This window comes from Komagataella phaffii, chromosome 1 (genome assembly GCF_000027005.1).
Source record: "Komagataella phaffii GS115 chromosome 1, complete sequence".
In the NCBI taxonomy this organism is placed as follows: Eukaryota; Fungi; Ascomycota; class Pichiomycetes; order Pichiales; family Pichiaceae; genus Komagataella; species Komagataella phaffii.
This window is the reverse complement of record NC_012963.1, coordinates 510902-533777: the sequence shown is the minus strand read 5'-3', so window position 1 is coordinate 533777 and position 22876 is coordinate 510902. Positions and strand designations below refer to the sequence as shown.

The 22876-nt window shown below is 41.2% G+C and overlaps 8 protein-coding genes across 8 annotated transcripts; 3 read left to right on the top strand and 5 right to left on the bottom strand.

The window, feature by feature from the left end:
• Positions 1-290: 290 nt before the first annotated feature.
• PAS_chr1-1_0461 (uncharacterized protein) lies at positions 291-914 on the bottom strand (the record flags this gene model as incomplete). Its single annotated transcript, XM_002489591.1, has 1 exon — positions 291-914. One exon carries the CDS (start codon positions 912-914, stop codon positions 291-293), a length of 624 nt encoding a protein of 207 aa, XP_002489636.1.
• Positions 915-1093: 179 nt separating this feature from the next.
• Positions 1094-1876, bottom strand: PAS_chr1-1_0459 (Dolichol-phosphate mannosyltransferase; the record flags this gene model as incomplete). Its single annotated transcript, XM_002489590.1, has 1 exon — positions 1094-1876. The coding sequence occupies one exon, from the start codon at positions 1874-1876 to the stop codon at positions 1094-1096; it is 783 nt and encodes a 260-aa protein (XP_002489635.1).
• A 182-nt stretch (positions 1877-2058) lies between these two features.
• On the bottom strand, positions 2059-3870 carry PAS_chr1-1_0003 (putative transporter; the record flags this gene model as incomplete). The annotated part of the gene is made up of 1 exon (XM_002489589.1): positions 2059-3870. The coding sequence occupies one exon, from the start codon at positions 3868-3870 to the stop codon at positions 2059-2061; it is 1812 nt and encodes a 603-aa protein (XP_002489634.1).
• A 698-nt stretch (positions 3871-4568) lies between these two features.
• PAS_chr1-1_0002 (Plasma membrane H+-ATPase, pumps protons out of the cell) lies at positions 4569-7259 on the bottom strand (the record flags this gene model as incomplete). The annotated part of the gene is made up of 1 exon (XM_002489588.1): positions 4569-7259. One exon carries the CDS (start codon positions 7257-7259, stop codon positions 4569-4571), a length of 2691 nt encoding a protein of 896 aa, XP_002489633.1.
• A 1986-nt stretch (positions 7260-9245) lies between these two features.
• PAS_chr1-3_0289 (Hypothetical protein) lies at positions 9246-10589 on the top strand (the record flags this gene model as incomplete). The annotated part of the gene is made up of 1 exon (XM_002489587.1): positions 9246-10589. One exon carries the CDS (start codon positions 9246-9248, stop codon positions 10587-10589), a length of 1344 nt encoding a protein of 447 aa, XP_002489632.1.
• A 71-nt stretch (positions 10590-10660) lies between these two features.
• On the bottom strand, positions 10661-11893 carry PAS_chr1-3_0288 (Hypothetical protein; the record flags this gene model as incomplete). Its single annotated transcript, XM_002489586.1, has 1 exon — positions 10661-11893. The coding sequence occupies one exon, from the start codon at positions 11891-11893 to the stop codon at positions 10661-10663; it is 1233 nt and encodes a 410-aa protein (XP_002489631.1).
• A 115-nt stretch (positions 11894-12008) lies between these two features.
• On the top strand, positions 12009-13451 carry PAS_chr1-3_0287 (Hypothetical protein; the record flags this gene model as incomplete). The annotated part of the gene is made up of 1 exon (XM_002489585.1): positions 12009-13451. The coding sequence occupies one exon, from the start codon at positions 12009-12011 to the stop codon at positions 13449-13451; it is 1443 nt and encodes a 480-aa protein (XP_002489630.1).
• A 4433-nt stretch (positions 13452-17884) lies between these two features.
• Positions 17885-19594, top strand: PAS_chr1-3_0285 (Hypothetical protein; the record flags this gene model as incomplete). The annotated part of the gene is made up of 1 exon (XM_002489584.1): positions 17885-19594. The coding sequence occupies one exon, from the start codon at positions 17885-17887 to the stop codon at positions 19592-19594; it is 1710 nt and encodes a 569-aa protein (XP_002489629.1).
• Positions 19595-22876: the final 3282 nt, after the last annotated feature.

The following is a 22876-nucleotide window of genomic DNA, read 5'->3' as shown; positions in this document are numbered from 1 at the left end:
AAAGACAAAGAGCTTCGTGAGACTTTAGAAACATTGGAACAAACATCGAAAATGATTGTGAAACAGGGCAATAATTTGCAAGCTGATCACCAAAAGCTAAACGAGGCTTCACAAAGACTTGAGAGGCAAGTACGAAAGAGCCAAAAACTGGTAAGCAATTCATTACAGGAAGACTGCGAGACTATGGATCGGGATTTACGTATACTAGAGCAGACAGTCAATCTTATCGATTGAGCAGCGCAGCTGGAGAATAAGGATATGACATTATTAATTAGTATTGGAGTATCATTTCACAATAGATTTATCGGAAGTGGAGCAGAAACAGCCGAAGTAACTCCACGTTCCCAAGTTTTGTCGGCTACCCATCCACTATGCAAGATTTCAATGACGTTTGATAAGCTGATTGCTCGTTTCAAAGCACTGCTCTGAACGACCAAAGTTTGATAAACGATCCAGTGGTCCTTTGGAGAAACGATGTGTTTAATATCCCCCTCATGCATGCGTTTTTGAAGCTGGAGTCTTCCATGAAGTGTTTGATATTCAGGCAACGGTGTCAGCCACTCAGCGTGTTGTTTTTCCCACAACTCGTCAAAATTTAAGTCATCATTTTTTTGCGGTTGTTCTGCGGAGATGCCGCTGACGCTTGCCTCGTTGTCTGTGCGGGTCTCCTTAGGAGAACTCTGCTCTATTTGAGAGCCCAAGGGGACCTTGTCCGACGACATGTTATTGCTCATGAAAAGCTCTTCGAGAATTTCGTCGGATGAGATGTATTGCGGACTATATTTGCCCAACTTGGAGAAGAAAGAGTCCAGTTTGACAGTAGTACGTATGAGTAGCTGTTTCACTTTCGTTCCAACGCCTTCTCGTTTGGACGTACACAACACCTGCCGGTTTCGTTCGGCCAAGGTGGTCATGGCCGCTGTTCAAGAAAGAAAGCGAGGATCAAGGGACCAGAAAATCGGAATAAGGGATACAATCTGGGAGATAAAATGTGGAGTGGCCAGCTGGCAAGCCTCCTTTCAAGAGTGGGATAGAAATCTAAAATTGTCTGTTATTCGCGATCTCCTTATGACCCTAAGGACAAACTTACTTCTTACAAAACTAGATATTGAAAGAGGAACAGGACTACAAATACCAGTAGAAGGGCGACCGCAGCCAAGGTAGCAACACCAAACTTGTAGATGTACAGCTCCTTCAGTTGGAGCAGATATTGAACGATTACCTTGTTGCTCAACTTGGACTCACCTTCCTCTCTCAAACCGAAGGAGAATGGCACATCTTTAATTCCATGTGGAAGCTTAGCCTTGACTAGCAATTCCAAGGCAATTTTGAAACCTTGAACATCCAGATCGTTGGTATTGATGCTTTCGAAAACTTTTTTCTGCAAACCGAAGAATCCACTCATTGGGTCTGAAGCCGGGGTAAGGGGCAGAGCCAAAAGACGTGCGAACCAGGATGTAAATCTCCTGAAAGCACCCCACTCTTTGTCGATTTCGACTCCTGGTGCATATCTGGTACCCAAAGCAAATGAGGCATCTTTCAAAGCGTTCAGGACATCAGGTACAGATTCAGGGGGATGTTGGAGGTCAGCATCCATGCAGACTAACCTTTCACCTTTGGCTTCCTGGAAACCTCTAATAACGGCTGATGAAAGACCTCTCTCGGTGGTACGTACCACAATTCTAACATTGTAACCCTCCTTGACGAGAGCATCTACTTCTTCAACTGATCCGTCCTTTGAGTTGTCATCCACAATAATCACCTCAGTGTCCTTTGAAAACTCGTTGCCAAGCCCTGCAAAAATACGGGTGACCAGTGGTCTAATATTATTCTTTTCTTTATAGGCAGGAACTATGATACTGTTGTTGATTGCCATTTTCAGTTGAGTCTATGGTACAATTCAAAGTTAATTAATTAATGTACGTGTCACGGATGTTTCAAGCAAGGTGATTGCGATGCCCAAATGGTGTTAAGATGAATACGTAATCATTTTTGGCTAGGGGTATATATGTATATAGATGGTCAAAAATGCAATGACAATGTAATGATTGGCCGCTTCTAGCGGAGAATGTGATCACTTGGGTGATTTCTCAAGGCTAATGCAAGCTCTGAACTTTTGCAAGAATCATTTTTCTGTTCGAACTGTGCTGCTATATCCCCGTCAACATCTGAGTTGTAGATAATGATTCCATTGTCAGCACTTTGTCTCTTCTCATCCCTCTTGTAGAAGTATAGGACTACGAAGGACATCAATGCCAAGCTGGTAGCTGATGCTGCTGTAAAACTAAAACCTTTGAGGAATCGTGGAGCTTCGACCGTTTTCCAAACGAGAAGCGGAATGAAAATTGTTGTTATTTGAGCAATTGCATTCATGGCTACCAAAGTAATAGCGCGTTGTTGAGGGTCTCTTCGACAGATATCGTTAACCCATGAGTATAAAACAGGTGCCATAGCCCAACCAAAATACTGCATACAGAACGCAAACCATTTAGCACGTTCGTTCACATGCCAAACAGCTAGGATGGTGTTACCGGTGATGTTAAAGACTTGGGAGAACACAATGGCTCCCCATCTAGAGTGCAGCAAGTCGGCAAAACAACCTGTCAATAAAACCCATATTAAACCTAATGCAGGAGTTAAAGCTGACATCTGTTGCTTCTTGCCAGGGCTGTATCGACGACTTCCATCTGAGTTCTTCAAGGAATCGAGCCACAAAACATAAGTCCCTGAATTACCATTATTGTTGTTCCACATGAAAGCATCCCATATGGTCAGGACGTAGATATGCCACGACGACAGGATACGCTTCCAAAGACTCCATTTGAATAATGACCTAAGCAGCGTTTTGTGATCAACAGGGGCAGTTGGGCCGGTAGTATTTCTCTTCATTCTTCTCCGGGCAATTTGTATGTCTTCATCGGATAGGAAAATTGAGTAGCAATTATCAGGGGTTCCAGGAATCATGTAAAATCCAATTACGCCTACTGCTAGGGATATAAGACCATCGACGATGAAGATCCATCGCCAAGAGTTCAATCCACTTTTTCCGTCCATTCCTTCCACAATGGCACCCGATAAAAGGCCTGAAGTTAACAATCCCAGGAATTGACCAAGATACATAACAGTCTGCCGCCTAGCGACTTCATCCACTGTGTACCAGGACCCCATTAAATAGGTGAACCCTATAAATGCTGGAGCTTCGAAGGCGCCTATAAAAAAGCGCATGATCTTCAATTGAGTGACATTTTCTACCCGGTAACTTCCTAATGTGAAAATCGACCACCCTATATCTAACAATGGCATTGCGTAACTCAATGGAAATCCGTTTAGCACATACATGAATGGTATTTGGAACACAATATTGCCAATTGTGAACATGACCTGAGTATTCACTAGGTCATTTCCTTTCATTCCAATTCCTTCTCTCAGTCCTCCGACATAGGCATTGTTGATATTTGTCTGGTCCAAGAATTTAATCCAATATGCCATGGTAGCATAAAGAGTTAGGAGAATATCAACTTTAATCACGACTCTCCTTTCTTCTGGGGTATCAGATGGGTTAAACCACTTATACCATTTGTGCTTTGATCGTTTATATTTGTTTTGCCTGTATTCATAATCATCAAAGAACCTCCACCACTTACGGTCTTTTTCATCACGGTATTCAATCGGTAATTCCTCTTCTTTAGCTTCAATATTAACCCCTCCTTCAAGTTCAGTCTCATCCTCAACAATACGTCTCACAGGCAAGAATCCCCATTTCAACCGTTTGAAGGGCGCCAAGAGCCAATGTGGCTCCAACCACTGCGACAAATCGGAGGAGGTATCACTCACATCAATTGTGGCAATATCAGATAGCTTATCAGACATGGCCAGAATTCTGTTTAAAGTGAGTCCACCTTTTTTTTTCAGACCTTTTGATGTAGGGGGTATAGACCTCCGGAATCACGTTCACTGTGCATGCAAATATGTCACATCGATCATCGGTGACCGACAGATGATGTCCTTGCAGTCAGACGGGTAATGAGAACGCACGGTACATATGATAGTCCCGCATGACCAACCGATAAGGTGTACAGGAGTCGCGTCTCCATTTTAAAAATACACGCCGCCTCCTCATTCTTGTCCTCTGTATATAAACATCGCCCTCCTCTAACAGCCATGAACAGCTAAACTAAACGCGTGGATACGACCCACAATTTAAAAGTTAAAACAAACAAGTCATTGATTACCAATTAACTATTAAAAATCTAGATAGACTGACATACTTTACGAATCACAACTCAGATGTATCACACAAACAAACCCAATAAAAAACAAGAATCATAGTCTGGATGGTTATCACTCTCACATGAAGCCTGGGAACAAACTTAGACTCTTAATACAAAAGATAACTTGGTTTAAATGGTAACAAATATAGTTTGATTTGGGAAAAAAGACATCGGTCAAATAACACGAAAAGCATGGCAAACTTGGAAAAATTGCGGTAATACAACAACAGTCAGCTCAACAGGGAAAGGGTTAACGGTATATAAAGGGGGGATAAACTGGAACACAAATCGTGAAGCTTAACCAGACTTCTCGTGCTGAGTGGAGACTCTTTGCATAGCAACAATGAAGTCCTCCATGGATCTTTGAGGTGGTGGTTCCTTTCTTGGCTTACCGTTCATCAATCTATCGAATCCTTCAGACTCGGACATCAAGTAGTAAGCACCACCCATGACACAGAAAACACCGAAAGAGAAAATCCAGACTCTGACAACAGTAACGATGTCGGTCCAGTTTTGAGACCACCATCCGAACAAGGTGAACATAGTGGCGATAATGTCGACAATAATGACGGCACCGGCCAACTCCCAAGATGGGCAAGAAGACCAGAATGGACCAGCGGCACGAGTAATAAAAATCAACCAGTTCTCAGTTAAGGAAATCTCCAAGAATAAAACACCATCAACGGAACCGAAGTTCTGGATGATACCACCCCTTGGCAACAACATTGTAGTCAAGGTAATCCAGGTACCGATAGCCAATATGATACCCAAAATGATGGACATTCCCCAAAGTCTTGGAAGGTTCCACTTAGTTGGCTTTGGAGAGTATGGAGCATTATCGTAAGCAATGGCCAGGGTAGCGACATCGGCAAAAATAGCAATGAAAACAACCAAGTCAATGTTCAAAGATCTGTTCATAATAGCAATCCACAGACCCAAGAACAGCTCCAAATGCAAAGACAAAGCAATACGGTAAACAACGTACGAGTACATTCTGTGGAAAATTTGTCTAGAAGTCTTCAAAGCATCAATGATAGCAGACAAACCAGGAGCAAGGAAAACAATATCAGCGGCAGAACGAGCGGCATCGGAAGCACCTTCGACGGCAATACCAGTGTCAGCTTTCTTCAAAGAAGGAGCATCGTTAACACCGTCACCAGTCATGGCAACCAGGTAACCACGTTGTTGCAAAATCTCGACGACATTGTACTTGTGTTGAGGGAAAACTTCGGCAAAACCGTCAGCATTTTCAACGAAGTCAGCAATTTCGGAACCTGGCATGTCACCAGCTCCACCCAAACCAAGTCTCTCAGCGTTGTAAATGTTGGTACCAAGTCCTAATTGACGACAAGTTTCCTTAGCAATACCAACGGCATCACCAGTCAACATCTTGACTCTAAGACCCAAGTGAGTAGCTTCGTTAACGGTTTGAGCGGTGTCATCACGAGGTGGGTCCATACATGGCATAATACCCAAAATTTCCCAGTGACCTTGACCTCTCTTTCTAGCAACACCAAGAGATCTGAAACCTCTGGAAGCAAATTCAGCGACTTTGTTCTCATAGTTGTCATGGACATCTTCAGGGATTGGGTGGTCTTCCTCGACAGTCTTCAGGACGAATAGAGGAGCACCCTTAACACAGATAATTCTTTCACCTTCTGGGGATTCAACATAAGCAGTAACCTTCTTAGAAACTGGGTCAAAAGGCTGGAATTCAATAACCTTGTATTTGGTCAGAGCAGCCTTGGCTCTTGGGTAACTGATCAAAGACTTCAAAAAGGCCTTGTCAATAGCATCCAAACCCTTCTTCTTTCTAGAAGCAGCCAAACAAGCAGTCAACATCAGATCATCAGCCTCAACACCCTCAACGGTGTATGGTTCATGCAAGGACAATTTGTTTTTAGTCAAAGTACCGGTCTTGTCGGAACACAAGATCTCGACACCAGCTAAGGACTCAATGGCAGACAATTTTTGAACGATGGCTTGCTTCTTGGCTAAGTAAGAAGCACCGACAGCCATGGTGGTGGTAACGACAGCTGGAAGACCGACTGGGACACCAACAATGGTAATAGCCAAAGTGAAACGCAGAATTCTAACAATAGGAGAGGTTCTGTAGAAACAAGCAACCCAAACCACCAGCAAAGTAGCGATAACCAAAACCAACAAAATGGTTCCGATACCATTCAAGACTTCAGTGAAGTGACCTTGACCAGCGGAAGCCTTGTTGACCAAAGCAGCAGCTCTACCAACAAAGGTAGAGTCACCAGTTGCGGTGACAACCATGTAAGCTTCACCTCTCTTAACAGTGGAAGAAGAGTAGGTAGAGTCACCAGTCTTCTTGTCGACGGCTAAAGACTCACCAGTAATAGCAGATTGGTCGACTTGCAAGAAACATTCCTCAGAAACCAGACGACCATCGGCTGGAATGACAACACCGTCTTCCAACTTTAGGATATCACCTGGAACAACTTCGTCAGCCAAAATATCGACAACTTGACCGTCTCTAATAACAGTAGCAGAGTTAGCCAAAGTCTTTTTCAATTCGTCGACAATAGAACCAGCTTGGTATTCTTGGATGAAACCAACTGAAGCATTCAGGAACAGCAAAGCCAAAATCACACCGAAATCGACCCAGTCCTCCAGACCAGCGGCCAGAATGGCAGCAGCCTCCATGACGAACTGAATTGGGCCGACGAAGAACATACAGAACTTGACAAGAAGGTTCTCTTTCTCCTCAGCCATCTTGTTTTCACCAAATCTCTTTCTTCTCTTGTGGACCTCATCAGTGGTTAAACCGTAAGCTGGGTCCGTTTGCAAGAGTTCTTCTGGAACGGGCTTGGCGGTTGCACCCTCATGGTGCTCTTCCTCCTCTTCATCGTCGAAACCGTGGACCGACTGCAGGTCCTCGATTAACTGATCGATGTCCTCATCTTCATCGTCAGAATGGTTGATAGGAATCTTCTCCTTAGTTGGCTCTTCAGCGGACATCCTTTAAGGTAAAGAAGTTTTTAAAGGAAAGAGATAAAAAATCAAAAAGCGGAAGAGAAAAGAAACTTATATCTGGTGGGAAAACAGCACTGATAATTTGGGTTGTTTTGTTTATATAAGAGATTAGGAATGTGGTGCTGCTTTTACAACAAGCGGACGACGCTAAGCTGTATTTTCGAGAAAACGACGCGATCCGATTATATCCCGAATGGGACACTTCATCGAAGTGAAAAGAGCTCAAAAAGTTACTAATACCCCCAAAAATGGCCATCTCAGCTCTGCTGGAAGTCGTACTGGACTCTTCGCCATTACCCAATAAAAAACATCAGCTTTTAGACCATAGCTATCTGAATTCATTGGACTATTCGACCATGGCTAGTGGGCGTTTCATTTCTGGCTGGTGTTTATGCCTTACCTAAAATGTAATCTGCGTTGTTGTCATATTATCTGCAGTCCCGATAGAGTAATCCATATTCCAAATTTGGATATTCATCGGGCTGTAAAAAAGAAACGCGGAAGTGATTTTTTCAAAACTGAGCTTCGGATTGGGCTATTTCTTAGATAATAAACAGTCTTGACAATAGAGAAATTTGAAAAATTCCTCATTTTGCGATACCCGCCCATGGAAGAACGGGAGAATCATCGAGGTTTCCTGAGGGATTAAATAATTCCTTTCTGCTAGTGGGAATGAATTTGGGTGGGAGCTGAGTGGTTTATCGTTTGTGACTTCGGTTTAAAGTTGTAACCCTGCTTTCTATTTGCTAGGGTTTGTTGATCGAAAATCTTTCTTATAATTCCGACCGGTTAACTACATACAGGTTGGGCTGCGATCTTCATCGTTTAGAAGATGAAAATTACGATTTCTTGTGCCGCCGAAAATACCAAGACACAGGCTTTACTTTGAATGGAAACCTCCACCCCATTCAAGGTCAAAACGCAACGGTTTTTTTTTTCAACTCCTTTCATTCTTTCTGATCTTGCATATTACATTATTCTCATTCGCTTGAATCTCGTAGAAGAGGTACGCTATGACATAATCACTGGCAATTAACAGTCTCCCCGCACCCAATCTTAGAGGGCAAAACCATGGCTTGTATCCGAGGCATTATGCGTTTCAATTTAAAGTTTGGCCATTTCGCCCGATAGACGAACTCCGGTCCTAGCAAAAGTCTACAAGGTTCAAGGAGTTAGGAGAGATGAACAATTGGATCCACGATCTTTCGTATCTATGCATTTGATCTGATAGCCTTGTTGTAAAGATGGCATGCCGAAGGAGCCGCCAGCACTTATTCCCATGCATCAGAGCATGTTTGTTCTTTGAGAGATTCGTAAACTATTACTTAATATCCATCGGACCTTCCCTTTTGGGAACCCCCAATGAAATTACCTGTACCGATCCGACACCGAGATGTACCTATTTTCCCGAAACTGAGAAACCTAGTGAAAATTACATCACCAGTAGCGACACTTAGGCTGGAGAGTAACTGGCTTTACTGCAAACGTTTAACGTCGATAGGCTAGTTACCCGTTCTTCCGCTCTCATATATAAATAAGTACGTTGTTTCAAAGAGGGAGCTGAACAACTGCAAGCCGAGGTTGGTGTCGGCATGTCTTTGGGTCTGGTATCGGGCCGTAGGCCGAAGTGTAGATGTGATAGTATTCATCAGAGCCGATATATGTTGCCAGCCTCGGCCCAGCCACACACACACACACACACACTTATTGCTTGCGACCTTACGCCACACACCGTTAGACCCCTTCCGCCCACCATCAGCCGTGTACAGATATCAGATATTTCGCCTTTTCTTGTTCTGGTCTGCGCTGGGCTCACTTGGTAACTTTTCTGCTTATGTAATTTGTGGGTTTTTTTTAGTCTTCTTCCTCCCCTCACCCTGAGGCGCGCACTCTATTTGCTTTATCTGTTGCACACCTCATACAAACTATACAAGCCTCAACGTATATAAACTCCCTATCTCCCATTGACAAATGACAGAGTCTTTATTCCAGCATGAAGTGGGACCAGCTATTCAAGCTGCTATTGAGCAACAAAAGTTTCTTTTGATATATTCTACCACGGATGGTGAGGATAAATGGGGAGACGAGCTTATCCTGAATAACCCGAAGTTTCCAGATCTAGTCAAGGGGAAAGCTATAACATTCAAATTGGTACAGGGTTCTCGGGATTTTGACAATTTTAAGCAAGTGTTTCCAGGAGTTACTGTTCCAAGCGTAATAGTGATAAACGCTGGTCAAGTTGTTGATTTACTGCAGGGACCTCTAACGCGAGACGAATTTAACAATAGGATAACCAAGATACTTAGCACACAGGTAAAGACTAGTTCCAATCCCCTGCCGAAAAAAGAAAAAGAGTCTAAGTCATCTCTTAGAAAAGACTCGAGGTACTTGGCTGCCGAAATTTACAAGAAAGAGCAACGGAAACGACAGCAACAGGAAAAAGAAGAACGAGAGCGTATATTGGAATTGGTTCGTCTGGATCAACGCGAGCGAAAGAGAAGGCAATCTTCCAGCTCCAACGATAAGGATATAGTATCTGAACCATTGGTGGAGAATGTTCATAGTACTCATGACAATGATGAGATGTATATTATTCAGCTAAGGCTATTTGATGGTACCGCAATTAGACATGCGTTCAATAGTCGGGACACTTTGGAGAATGTCCGTCATTTTATCACAGAATCTTATCCAGAATATCAGCAAAAAACTTACTACTTTTACAAACCATTGCAAAGAATTACTTTCTCCGACACAGATGAATTCAAATCTCTATTTGATTTGAAATTGAATAGAGCTTCACTGATCCTCAAACCACGGGAATTTTATGGTACAGGCAACAATACAAATTCAAGCTTCACTCCAGCTGGTTCGAGTATATTCGGCCGTATTCAAGGATTCATTGGATCCGTAATGGGGCATAATCAAACCACAGCTTCGTCAACTCAAGAGTCAACAAAGGAAGAGTCTTCAGAAGATCATGTTGAAGACGAGGAGTTTATGTCATGTAACGGATCGATGAAATCGCCACAGCATAGTCCACTTCTCAGATCAGAGGGAAATGCACCCTTTTTGTCACATGCCAATCAATCAAGTTTGAACCTCAATTCATCAGCGTCAAATTTCAGTGTCACAGAACCCCATAGAACTGAAGAAGCGTTATCCAGACCCGAATCTCGTAATTCCAACAGTATATTGAGCAGTCGCATAAATAGCAGTACGCGTATTAGGACTTTGAATCATCAAGGTGAAGATCCTGATAAGAGACAAGTTTTCAATGGAAACAATTTGGACTTGGTCGATGATAAAAATAAATAAATGAGGTTAAGTTTCGATAATTGGTTGCATAAATGTTATTATAATGTTATTATTTGATAATTAGTAGTTATCTAATTGAGAATCTTTTGGTTGTATCTCTCTGGCTGGTCTACCGGCTGTTTCGTTTTCTCTTTCTCTTGACTCTCTGAAGTTTTTAGGTTCTTCAATCTTTCAGTCAAACGCTCGTCCTCAAGGTTATCCTTTTCTGTCTGTTCTTTCAGTAGTTTCTCATATTCGTCATCAATGTCAACATCATTAGAAGCCTCTCCCAAAAGTTCAGATACTTGATCAACCTTGGCTGTCTCGTTGCTAATAGCCTCCATCAACTCATGAACGTGGTTCAATTCACCGACTTCTCCGTTGAGCTGTTTCAATATATAATGGCTTGACTCTAAGGTATTGACAACAGCCAAGTTATTCTTCGCATGATTAATACTATTGAGTAGTTCGGAAACTTTGTAGAAATTGCTACTAGTTCGTTCTATGTTCAACTCCACCAGTTTTTTGATTTTCAAGCAAGATTTGGCCATGATTTTGTTACCATTTTTCAAATATGTTTTCGCATTAGTAGTTGTGACTTCCAATCTTTCATTAAGATAGTTTAATTCAGTTTCCATTTGATCAGCACTTTTTTTCAGAGACACTATAGCTATATCAGATTCATCAATTGGAGTATCTCCAAACTTTACCACCTCACCTTCAATTTGCAGAAGTTTCTTTTCTTTGCTCAAAAAAAGAAGTATCAATTCGAAATCTTCTTTACAAAATTTATGGCTGAATCTCTGGACTAGCGAGTCCTTGTGAACCACTCTATCGGTATAGTGATCTCTGTGTTTCTCTAGTAAGCTTGCTACGTTTTCAGTATACTTTTTTAACTGCTCGAAGTCCAAGTAGTCAATATCCTTAAGCCTATGATTTGAATCTCCACTGTTAAAACTCCGGTTACTGATCCACTGGAAAATAGGTAGAAACAAGCTACCACCGTTAAGTGAGTTCTTGAAGTCATCCAATCTTACTAGTTCTCCATCCTTGTACAGTTCGTTGATTACCAGATCAAGGCGTGGCTTGAGATATCCTGGAATGGTCACTTTTTCTTCCAATTTTTTGCCGTTAATCACAATTTTTTGGTCAAAATAGCCATTATCCATCAAGTGTATAATTAAGCGTTTCCAAGCTTTGAGGTTGAACTCATATCCAATTTCATTCTGCTCCCTTAAGAGTCCAAGATCAGAGTACAGAGAGTCAAGTCTCTGCTCTGTGAATCCAACATCAAGGTTTATTATCTCATTCTTGCTGAGAGACATAGCCTGATTCAGGATTGTGAAGTGTTCTGGCTCTCCCTTTGTCTCCGTTCCGCGAAACTAATATCTAGATATTTTCCTATCTTGATTCACTATCAGACTCTATCGACTCCTATCAATGACGCCTGAATCTTCAGAGCTACTATCAAAGTTACTCAAAACTTTAGAAGACAGAACATTTGATTCAGCAATAATTGCGGATTCGATTGCAAGTTTGAGTGGAGATACATCTTTGCATGAGGATACGGACGGCTCTGGGCTTTCCCCAACCTTGAAACTACTGGCCCCAAAGCTACTCGATGTTACGAAAGATACAAGCGTCACTATTGACCAACACAAATCTACTTTGAATCTATGGGAAGCACTATTTAGCAATCTGACTTTCAACTGTATTATAGAAGAAATCCCTTTGGTGTTCATTTTGGATTCTATCAACAGTGGCAATTCTGATCTGGTGCTTCTGGCGATCAAAGTGGTTCTGAAAGCCGATCCTATTGACTCCATTGCAAACACTTCGATAATAAAACATTTAATCAGTTTGTTGGGTGTTGAGGATACTCCAGTTTCTGTCGTTAATGGAATAGAAAATTTCATCAACATAGCCCTGTTAACTGGTGGAGACTTAATCAAGAGACGATTTACATCCACAGAAATCATTTCCATTCTTCTACAAATGAAGCGTAACGAGTCTGAAACCATCCAGGCTAGACTTTATGAGGTAGTGTTTGTTTTACTGACCTACACCAAGCAGGAAGAGATCCCCCAAGACCTGTATTTGATAACAGAAAATCAATTTAATTCACTTAATGATATTCTCCTTAAAAGTCTGATTATTCAATTTTATACCCGTCTTTTGAAACTTGCACATAATTCAGATCACTCAAAGGATTGGTTATTGCGAAAAATTAGACCGCAATACCAGTACATTTTGAAATTATTCTTTGACCCAGAATACCATGGTGAAGAAAAGTTTCTGCTAGTACCTGAAGCTGTAAAGACCATTGCCACTTTGTCTTACATAAACGATGGCGAAGTATTCAACAATCTTGAGGAAAAGCACTCAATTCTTTCAACAGCCACTGACTCGTTCTACGGCGACGGTTCCGTTCTATTACTATCTGATATTAACCCCACTGTACTAATTCCAAAATATCAAACATTCATTTCAAGTTTGCCTCTCAGGGCTTCATTAATTCCAATCATCAAAAACTTGATTACCACACCAGAAACTTTCAGTTTCCTTTCATTGCCTACCACCTCCCTTCGGAATTTGCCCATGTTGGAATTGTTTGATATTCTAGCCTCAGTATCTGCGTTCGAATATAGTTCGCAAGTTCTACTTCACGAATGGCCCTCTATCATGAGGAATTTGCTGGACGAGAATGTCAGCATTACTGAACCTGAAGTGAGGTTTTTGAAACGTCAAATACTTGAAAACTTGCTCCAATATAATGCCTCTGTTCTTGGTATTTGGAGTACTCAAATCAAACGGGTCCACCGAGAACTCATATCCGGGAAAAGGTTAGAGGCTCAACCGGTTCTAGGCGACTCTGTTTCCTGATTCTTCACAGATTTATTGATTGATGAAATCTAGAAAATATTTGGTACGTCCTTCAAGTTATGATGTGCTCGATTGTACCAGTACTTATTGTTAAATACCCAATATTGTTCTCCAGTCACAGGGTGCGTTCCTAGTGTGAACCACTTGGGTTTGTATTCCTGGTTAGCAGCCTCTCGTTTACGTCTTGCTGCTCTTTGTTTTTCTTCCACTTTATTCTTTTCAACAGATGCGTCATCGTAACGACCTTCTTCCATTGCTCTTTGATCTGGTCGCAATCGAGTGTCAGTTTGTGGTAGCCAGTCCAATAGCTTCTTCTGAGGAGCATTCAATGATGCGGCAAATGTGGTCAGGTTGAAAGCCATATCTTTTGGCCTAGGGTTGGCTCGCCAAATAACAAATTTTTCTTTTCCAGAGCCTGCATGCTTTCCATATAAAACGCTATTCCAGTGACCTCCAATCGTATAGCGAACAACTCCCTTGCCATCAACAACTTCTCCTTTAACCTCATAGGCAATGTTAGACCGCCAGCCTCTAGGCTTGAAATTGAGAACAACAGAGTCCTTAGTAGTATGGTTAACAATTTTCATTTCACCATAGTTATCAACTGTAGGGCTACCAGTAATAATTCCAACAACAGAACTAGTAACTTTCTTCCACGTGTATAATTCCTCCTTGATCCCGTGATCCGGTCTTAAATTCAAATACCAAGTACCCAATGGCTTAATATCAAACGAACGACCATAAAACTTGGATTTCACTGCGCTCTCTCCAAAATAATCCCACTTGGGAGATTCTGCAATGGCAGCACCAATGGGAGGATGGTGGGAAACCTGTTCCACAAAGAATCTGTAATTTCTATCAGGTCTTGCATATTCATATGTTTCGCCTAGTAGGGGGTTAAAAGGTTTGGCAATTCGATCAATAGTAGATGCATACTCAGAGGCAGCAAACGCGGCAACATAAACCAGTCTTAATGCAGAGTCTTCGAAAGTAGCAGCGCTATCCAAAAGGTCAACATACTCCATATCCTCGGCAACTCTTTGAAGCAGAGAAGTGCATTCATTGAACGAAACAGGAAGTGTCATCTTTGTCATGTCTTTTCCAATCATAGACTTTAAAATTCCCCATAAGGAGATTTTAGGTCTGTCGTCGGATAGGGAAAGACGAGTTCTAATTCCATCTTCATACCCCAAAAACGAACCTTCTTTCTCCAGGATTAAAGATTTTTCTCTTTGAAGTAAAGTCACCAAGGGGTGAACTCCACCCTCAGCATCTCCTTCTTCGACAAGAGTAGCTGCGCGACTCTTTCTCCTCTCGGTAACCGGTTCTTTCTCACTGATTGTTTCGTCAGGAGCGATGCCACTCTGAATACTACTAGAGTCATCCTCAGCGTCAAAAAACTGATCATCGTCGTCATCGCTTTCGTCCTTTAGCATATCAATAATTTCTGCTTCACCTTCCATTGCAGCTTCTGTAATGGGGGACGATCCGGTAACGGTCACCTGCGTAACTTCGGGTTTGGAACTTTCGCCAGAAAGTGAAAATCTGTTCTTTAGGACTTTCCTCAAACTTTTTTGTTTATTTTCCAAAGTGGCAAGCCTTTCTTCACGATCTCTAATCTCCGAATCTAGGTTTTGAATTTCCTTTTCCCACAAACTTGAGATCTTTATTTGACGTTCCAAAGTTCTTGTCAACTTCTCGGTTCTTAAAGCAACCAGTTTGGTATACTTCTGAAATATCCGTTCAATATTCAGCACGCTATTAGATGATATCTCTGCAAACGTATAGTCCTCGGTAAGAGTTCAATAGGTCTTTGAAAGTTGACAACTCCATCGTCAGATTATTTTGCAATACTTTCAACTCGGATGAATAAACAGATAAAGCTCTGAATTGATCCTGATACCCTTCACCAATGTCTGAAGAGTTTTCAACGTCTTCAGCCTCTGGATCATATTCTTCAAGATCACCGTGTACTAATTCGGAGTTTTCATCGTCGTAGTCCGAGGCAAAACTTTGGTTAGAGGCGTTTACAATTGCCTTTCTCGATGAATCCATGGAAACAGAATCTGCAATTGTAAGGTTCTTGTCTGTGTTCAAAGGATGCGCTTCTGATATATCAGGCAAGCCCTGACCTGACTTTTCCAACCTCTTTGATGGTTTTCTACTGATTTCGGATACTGGAGCTGAATCAGGCTCATTATCATAGTAGCTTGAGTTCGAAATAGATGAAGCAGCTGAGCTTGTTCTAAAATGGCCCATTGCATTTTTGGAATTGATGTTATAAGTGTGAGAATTTCTTGAGCTGTCAAAGCTTTCTCTGGCACGTGAAACCGCTGATGATTTGGAACTTGACTCCTTTTCTAATAGTTTTCTTTTTTTCTCTATATCTTTGGCGTATCTGATAGCATTTTGTAATGCCCAAACCCATCTATTCGTTTCAATATAGTGGTTTGCTTTCAAATGCCATTTACTAACTGATCCGGCTCCAACAATGATAATTTCAAATTTAGACTTTTCAGAGCTATCCATTTTCAATGAGGCATGGCAGAGATTAATCGAGCCTCTGCAGGAATTGTTTATATCATTGGGGGATTTGAAGTATGAAAGTCTACCATGGTCATCCAAAATGAACCAACGTAACTTGTAACCGCCTGCGAAGTTAGTCCATTTCTTTAAAAAACCTTTAAAAGTGGGAGGTCCAACCGATGTTGCACCCTGGTCAATAATGTTCTGTTCCTTAGAGCTTTCTTTTAATATCTTTTTTACTTCAGAAGAAACAGCCGTGTCAATGGGTAATTTCCCCTTCACATTCCTCTTAAATGGATCGCCACCATGAGAGACAATAAACTTGACCATCTGTGGATCATTTCTCTTTACGTACTCGTGGAGAACAGTATCGCCAGTTACAGGGTCTGTTCCGTTGATATCAAGCAGTTCTTTAGTACGGGGGTCGGTTAATAATTCATCTAATTTTTCAAAATTCCGACTTTCGAAGTTCTTTCTCAATTCGGCAGCACTTTTCTCCACAAACTTTGTACGTAAATCTGAAAAGAGTTGACCAGTTTCAATATCGCCTGCTAATTCAATTGGTTGCTGCTTATTTTTGTTCAGGATGCAGTCGTTAATTGTATCTAGGGACATCAAAAAGCTAACGATGTCATCCCTAGTATTCTGGGCCGCTAAATGCAAGGGAGTGTTACCATCACCATCTTGAATATTGACATCAGACACTAGACCCTTCTCCACAATGTATTGCACTATGCTCAAAGGTGCAACTTGCACAGCATAATGAAGTAAATACTTGGCTACTTTGCTAACTTCTGAGTTTGGAGGATAATTGCTATTCTTGATTTCATCCATTTGTTTTTGAAGCTTCTGCTTATCACCATTTCTAAGGCAATCTAGGAACTTAAGTCGCAGCAAAGAAGCATTCAACTTTGAGCTTGAGTCCAGAGCAGTTCTAAAGTTAGATGTTAGTTACAATTTTGTAGTGCATTCATAGCATTGCTAATACTTACTGAGATTTTTCTGACATTGCTCTTTGGTTGAATTGATTTCTTCTATAGTTGAGTTGATAAGGAGGTTTGTTTGAATAAAATAACAGTCGCTTGCCTGACCGTTTTGATGGAGGGTGCGGTGCGGGAGGAGCAGGTACGATCGCGAGCAATGTTAATTTATTGGCTGGGCGTCAAAAAGATGGCATAGAAATTACCTGAATGCTTAAATTTTCCGAAAAAGTTCTGTCCCACACCATCGAGAGAGCCATTGAAGGACTGCCAGATATACACCTGCGATTCCTAATTAAACAGTATACCTCACGTCCCAAATGAGTCTCTAAATTTGCCTTTCCGTATAAATGTTACTAATTTCGACCTGTAATCTCTCGACTAATGAGTAATGATGCAGCTAGACCCTATTGTTTTAAAGTTTTAATCTACAATCAAAAAAAGTCTAGAAGAAAATGACACAGCCCTGTCGGTGGGTGATAAATAATGCATGCCAAAAGTCAAATTTTAGGTCTCCTGGTACAAGAATATTTGTAGTCAGCAAGACATTTAGATCTGGATGCTTACAAATTTAATGACTATTCACTATGAACATGATATACATATTTACATTCAAATTTGTTAAAGGCACTATGGCCGAGCGGTTAAGGCGAAAGACTTGAATCTTTAAGAAATCTTTTGGGCTCTGCCCGCGCAGGTTCGAGTCCTGCTGGTGTCGATATTTTTTGTTTTTGTTGTTATTTCATGTTTGAGTATTACCCGTTTGGGCATGATGTAAACAAGTTTAGTGTATTATACCCTGCACCGACAGTACTAACGGTACCAACTACAGTGCTCAAAGGGACACGCAAAGGTTAGAAGGAAATCACACTCAATCTTGATCTTACTGTTTTCCTCTCAGTTTTTGATTCAGGGAGGAAGCACATAATGAAGATTCGTGTACCATTTCTCATACTGAGCTGTCTCAGCACGGCGATTTGCATAGTTAACTCATCCTTAGCAATTTACCTTTGCAAAAAAGTATCCTTTGAGCCAACACTCGTTGCTCTCGCAGTAGGCGAATTAATACCACTGGCTGGTATTGTTGTCGTTGGAACTTCTCAAGGAGGAGTCCTATTCATGGGCTGTCTACTAGTAAGTTGTGTGGCATCTCTAGCTAGCGGAATCACTTGGTTGGCTAGAATTGTGAAGAACGTCGAGAGAATGGCAAAATACTTGGAATCGTACTATAACTTAACCATTTGTCTGATATCCCTGTTCATTTTGTCGCAGGTGTTCAAGATTGTTCTTACTCACTTCATCCCCCATTCCACGCCGAAGATAGAATTTCCCAAAGATGAAGAAAGTTTTGCCTTGGAAACCATCCTCAACTATAAGGCTTCAGCCCAGACCTTGGTGCAAGAAACAAATATACCCACACACCTTCCAAATGAGGGACAGGCCACCTGGTGCAACGATAATAATGATTCTGTTAAAATCCATGAACCAGCCCAATACTCCCAGGATATCAAGAGCAGTATGCAACTTGGGTCCGAGAGATCGTCCCAACAGTGTTTTGACCCTGAAGAATACAAAGTGCATAATCACAAAGAATCCCTAAAATCTAAGAGATCATTGGAGTTTGAGAAAAATATCATAAGGAATATATCCAATTCGTTGCTACCACCTGTTCTCCAACAAGGTAAGAGTGATATTTCGTATTTGCGAAATGAAATGATGGGGACTCCGGAAAAATCTCATCAAGATAACGAGAACCATGATAGTGAGGGGAAGTTGTTTATCGACGACCTGAGCGATATCCCAGAGAGCTATCCTCAAAAAGATCTTTGGAACTCTAATAGAACAGGGAATATTAGTCACGTTTCCTTAAGAAACTGGAACGAAAATTATACTGACTGGAATCAAAGGCAAGAAAGAAAAGGGGTCACAACAGAGCTGTATCAATTGAACCCTGAATTCCGAAACACGGAACAGTTGTTCCACAATAATGATGCAAGCAGTGTAGAGCATATGGAACAGGAAACGTCATTTGGAGCTCCTTCATTGTACTCGTTTAGTAACAACAAACTAAGGCAAGCTGAAAGTCAAGACTCCTCCACAGTTGAGGCAAATGTGGGGTTAACACTAATGACAAATGTAGGTTCAAAGCAAACACTCATACAGGAAGAAGAAGGCTTAGACATACAATCTAAGGGAAAGCAGCGAAGATCTTCCATTGCAACGTTCAAAAATACCAGTCCAATCAAGAAACTAAGAGAACTAAAGAATGAAATTCGAAGCAAAAACTCCGTTCACCATAAATCAAACTCGTCGTTGACTAGCAGCATCCATGTTGGGATGACTTTTGCATCTGCACCAACTTCACCTGTGAAAAGGAAGACCCACAGTCTTTCCAAATCTATGTCCTGTTTTCATGTTTCGTCGCAGAGCATTCATAGGGGTGATCGTTCTCTAAGAACGGTCCATGGCTCTCCTGAAAAACCTAATCTATCAACTTTAAGACATTATCCTCCACTGAGCGATAATCCAAGTTCTAGGGAGAGTAGCCAAGGATCATCTTGTCCTTCCATGTTTGTGGGGCAGTATGATCGTGAAAAATGGACCAAACTCAAGTCCAAAGAGGAAGTAATTGTATAATCAATATTTTAATGTAACATCATGATGATCGCCTTTGGCATCTTAAGTTTCAGGATCACACTGATCAAGCGGTCAGTCTTGTCACCTTCTCAAAAGCAGAAGTGGGAAGAATTGGTGTCCTGCGGACTAGTGACCAGAAAGGGTCACTGCGTTAAATATCATAACTCATGACAGTATCAGAGTAAACTTTCTGAACGGGAACATGGAAAAAAGAGACGGCAACAAAAAACGCCCTGCGATTGTTTTTGAACACTTGTACCGGTAAAATTGGCCCTAGAGATTGTGTTTGCTTTCTGGTATTATTGGGGTTCTGCAGTGAACATAGGCAAAACATACGTTATTGTAACATAAATCTCTAACAGTAATGGTAGTGGGTGGGAACTGACAACATTCTCATTGTCTCCAATTAGTTGTTGATGGCGCAAACTACCATAGTAGTAATAAAATGCCCAAAGTAATTGTGTTCTAACAACAGTGGCATAATAAAAAGGCTTGGTGATTGGTACGCTTGCACAACACCAGAGGGTAACAATGGCAGGGTTGTGTAATTGTTTCTACTGGCTAACAGTACTAGGTGGTGTTAGCAGTATTATTTCACAGTAAACAGTCTCCCTGGTAATTTCAGGTAAGACCTTAATTGGTCAATATTAGCGATGGTCGATATGGTGGTTAGAACATCAATGTAGTTCTAACTCACCCTTCAGGTTTGTGAAGTTGGCTGATCCCCGCCTCAGGTCAGTTTATTTCCGCAACAGAAAGAACATTTTCTTGCCATTCGAAAAAGAGCCCTTTATTTTGATATCTCGTCCTGCCTCATTCAAGCCATAGCCACAACTCCTAGAACACCTAACATTGTATCACAACTGATATTGGAGGCTCCAGTCACATCGGTCATCCAGAATCTGGAGCGGATACAACTGCATGAAACCTTTTGAATTCTTGATATGATTTCCGAGTTATTGTTCATTTGAGCGGGCGTCAATATCGTATGTTGGAGGTCAAAGAATAATCAGCTAGAGAAAAGACAGTAAGACCAAAAATCCAAATTCGGCCAAATTGTTTAGCTTTAAGGAAACTTGCAAGGGAGAGAACACTATACGTATTATCTGTTCCCCTAGCAGCACTGATAGTTTGAATTTTGGAGGGAGGACAATTGACTACCAGGCAAGTACGACCTCAGAAGTGGGTCAAGTTATTGGAGAACTTAGCGTTTTTCTTAAACCTTGAACTTGAAAACAAGGCCAGCATGACTCAGAGTAAACATAGTAAACAAGGATGAATTGAGCAAGCTGGTGGTACTTTGTAGTTCGATTATCGGGAAGGAAAATGAAGCAGTATCTACACAAAATCTCTTGACTAATACTGATGCAAGAGTGCATTGAATTTTATTTCTGAAACAGAAATTTTGTGCATAAAAGTACATGCATGCATAACCGAGTAGGCATATCTAAATAAGGTGTTTTCTGAAATTCTATGTCTCAAAATGACCTCCACTACTAGTGACACGTATATTTTGTGAACTGTCCAACAAACGCCAAGACTAACTGCTTGAAATTAGAATCAGTTAAAGAATGAACTTTAAGTGGTTCACAGTTTGTGGAGGTCCAAATGTAAAAAATAAGATAGCTCTTAAGCTGCCGGACTCAACACTTCGAATTCCAAAAACTGTTATACTTTTAGTTTCAAGTCAACTTGGAAGATAGACAGTGTCGGAAACAGTTTGATCTTTTAGGAATTAGAGAGCTCCTGCGTTTGGTCCACAAAACTAGGCATCTTAAGCTCAAGCTAGCGAAGGACTGAAAACAACTTGCCATAGCAAAGTGACTGATTCACAATTTTAACGCCTTAAATGTGTTTCCTTAACACATAAGAATATTCAAGGATATACTAGATAAATTTTAATCCAATAAAACTACTACTGATAGATATTGACTTGAAAATACTTCTGGCTGAAGAACCTTTTCGTATCAAAATAGTCTGGCTCCATGAAAAGTTAGCTGCAGGCTTTGTTCAAGAACATTTCCTTATGTTCGTTACCGTCCGATTACGATATTGCGCTATGGCTATTGCGATAAAGCTACCGATATTAGCGAAGCATTCCAAGTTAAGTCAAAACTACATCAAAATCGTCAAGACTACGACCATATTTTCGAGGTTGAGGCATACGTCTGCAACATCATCTGTACAGTATGATTGCTTGACCGTTGTTGTGATTTCCTGAACATCTTGTCAACCCAAAGAAGATCTGGCTTTCGTTCGTGGTGTGAGTTCGGATTGAACCTAAATTTGGAGATATAGGCAAATAGATATCTCAAATTTATGTGCCAAGAAGATCTTCACGATGAGAGCCACAAAATGCGAGCGAACGACCTGGAGATTCACTGATTTACTAAAAGAGTGTCCTCAAGATTATTCGGCTGCATGGGAAGGCATCGCAAATCAATACCAAATAATATCACTTGCATGTAGCTGCATATTGCTGCCGACAACAAAAATATTTCTCTTGTGCGGTGCCCCAAGTCAAAACCATAGATACGTATCAATCTTGCATCAGTTTCAAGTCTTACACGAATTGTCTGCTTTTTTATTGATCGCTTACTTTTACGCTGTGAGTTGCCATAACAGTTTTCTTTTTGTTTTGTTGGTGGACTTGCTCTCTATCATACGAACGAGCAAATGTCGCCTGCTTTATCTGCGTGGGAGTCAATTGAGTTCCGCACATCAACCACTTTCTGCATATGAGTCTATTGACACAAAATAACGTCTTGTTTCGGATATGATTTCCAGAGGCACTTGCATGTGCTTTCTTGGTCGGGGACAGAACTCGATTCTCCTTCATCTCATGAGAACTCCATTTTTTTGGTAAATGTGAATGGTTTTATGTATTGTTGGTGTGGGCTCTGTTCTAATAGGTGCTAGAACCATAGATACTTGTCAGTTGTGATCCCTAGTTCGTGGGTGTCCGTTTTGATGTTCAATTTCTGATGTTCGGCAATTAGCAGCCAAAGAACTGTCTCCATTTGCCATGCTGAAAAATAAACTTGGGCATCTCAAAATCTTTACCCGTGAAACTCTACAGTCAGAAGACTTCACAATTCCACACCGCTTCACCTTTATGTATGCTACTTCAGAGCGCGGTCGATCCTGAACACACATAGGGCCTGCTAAATCTTCAATCAAAAAGCAAAGCATTACCGAATTATCACCCTAAAGATAGTGTGGCTATCTCATCTCCAAGATTGTAGACAATCATGTTAATCGAACAAGTAAACCCTCATAATG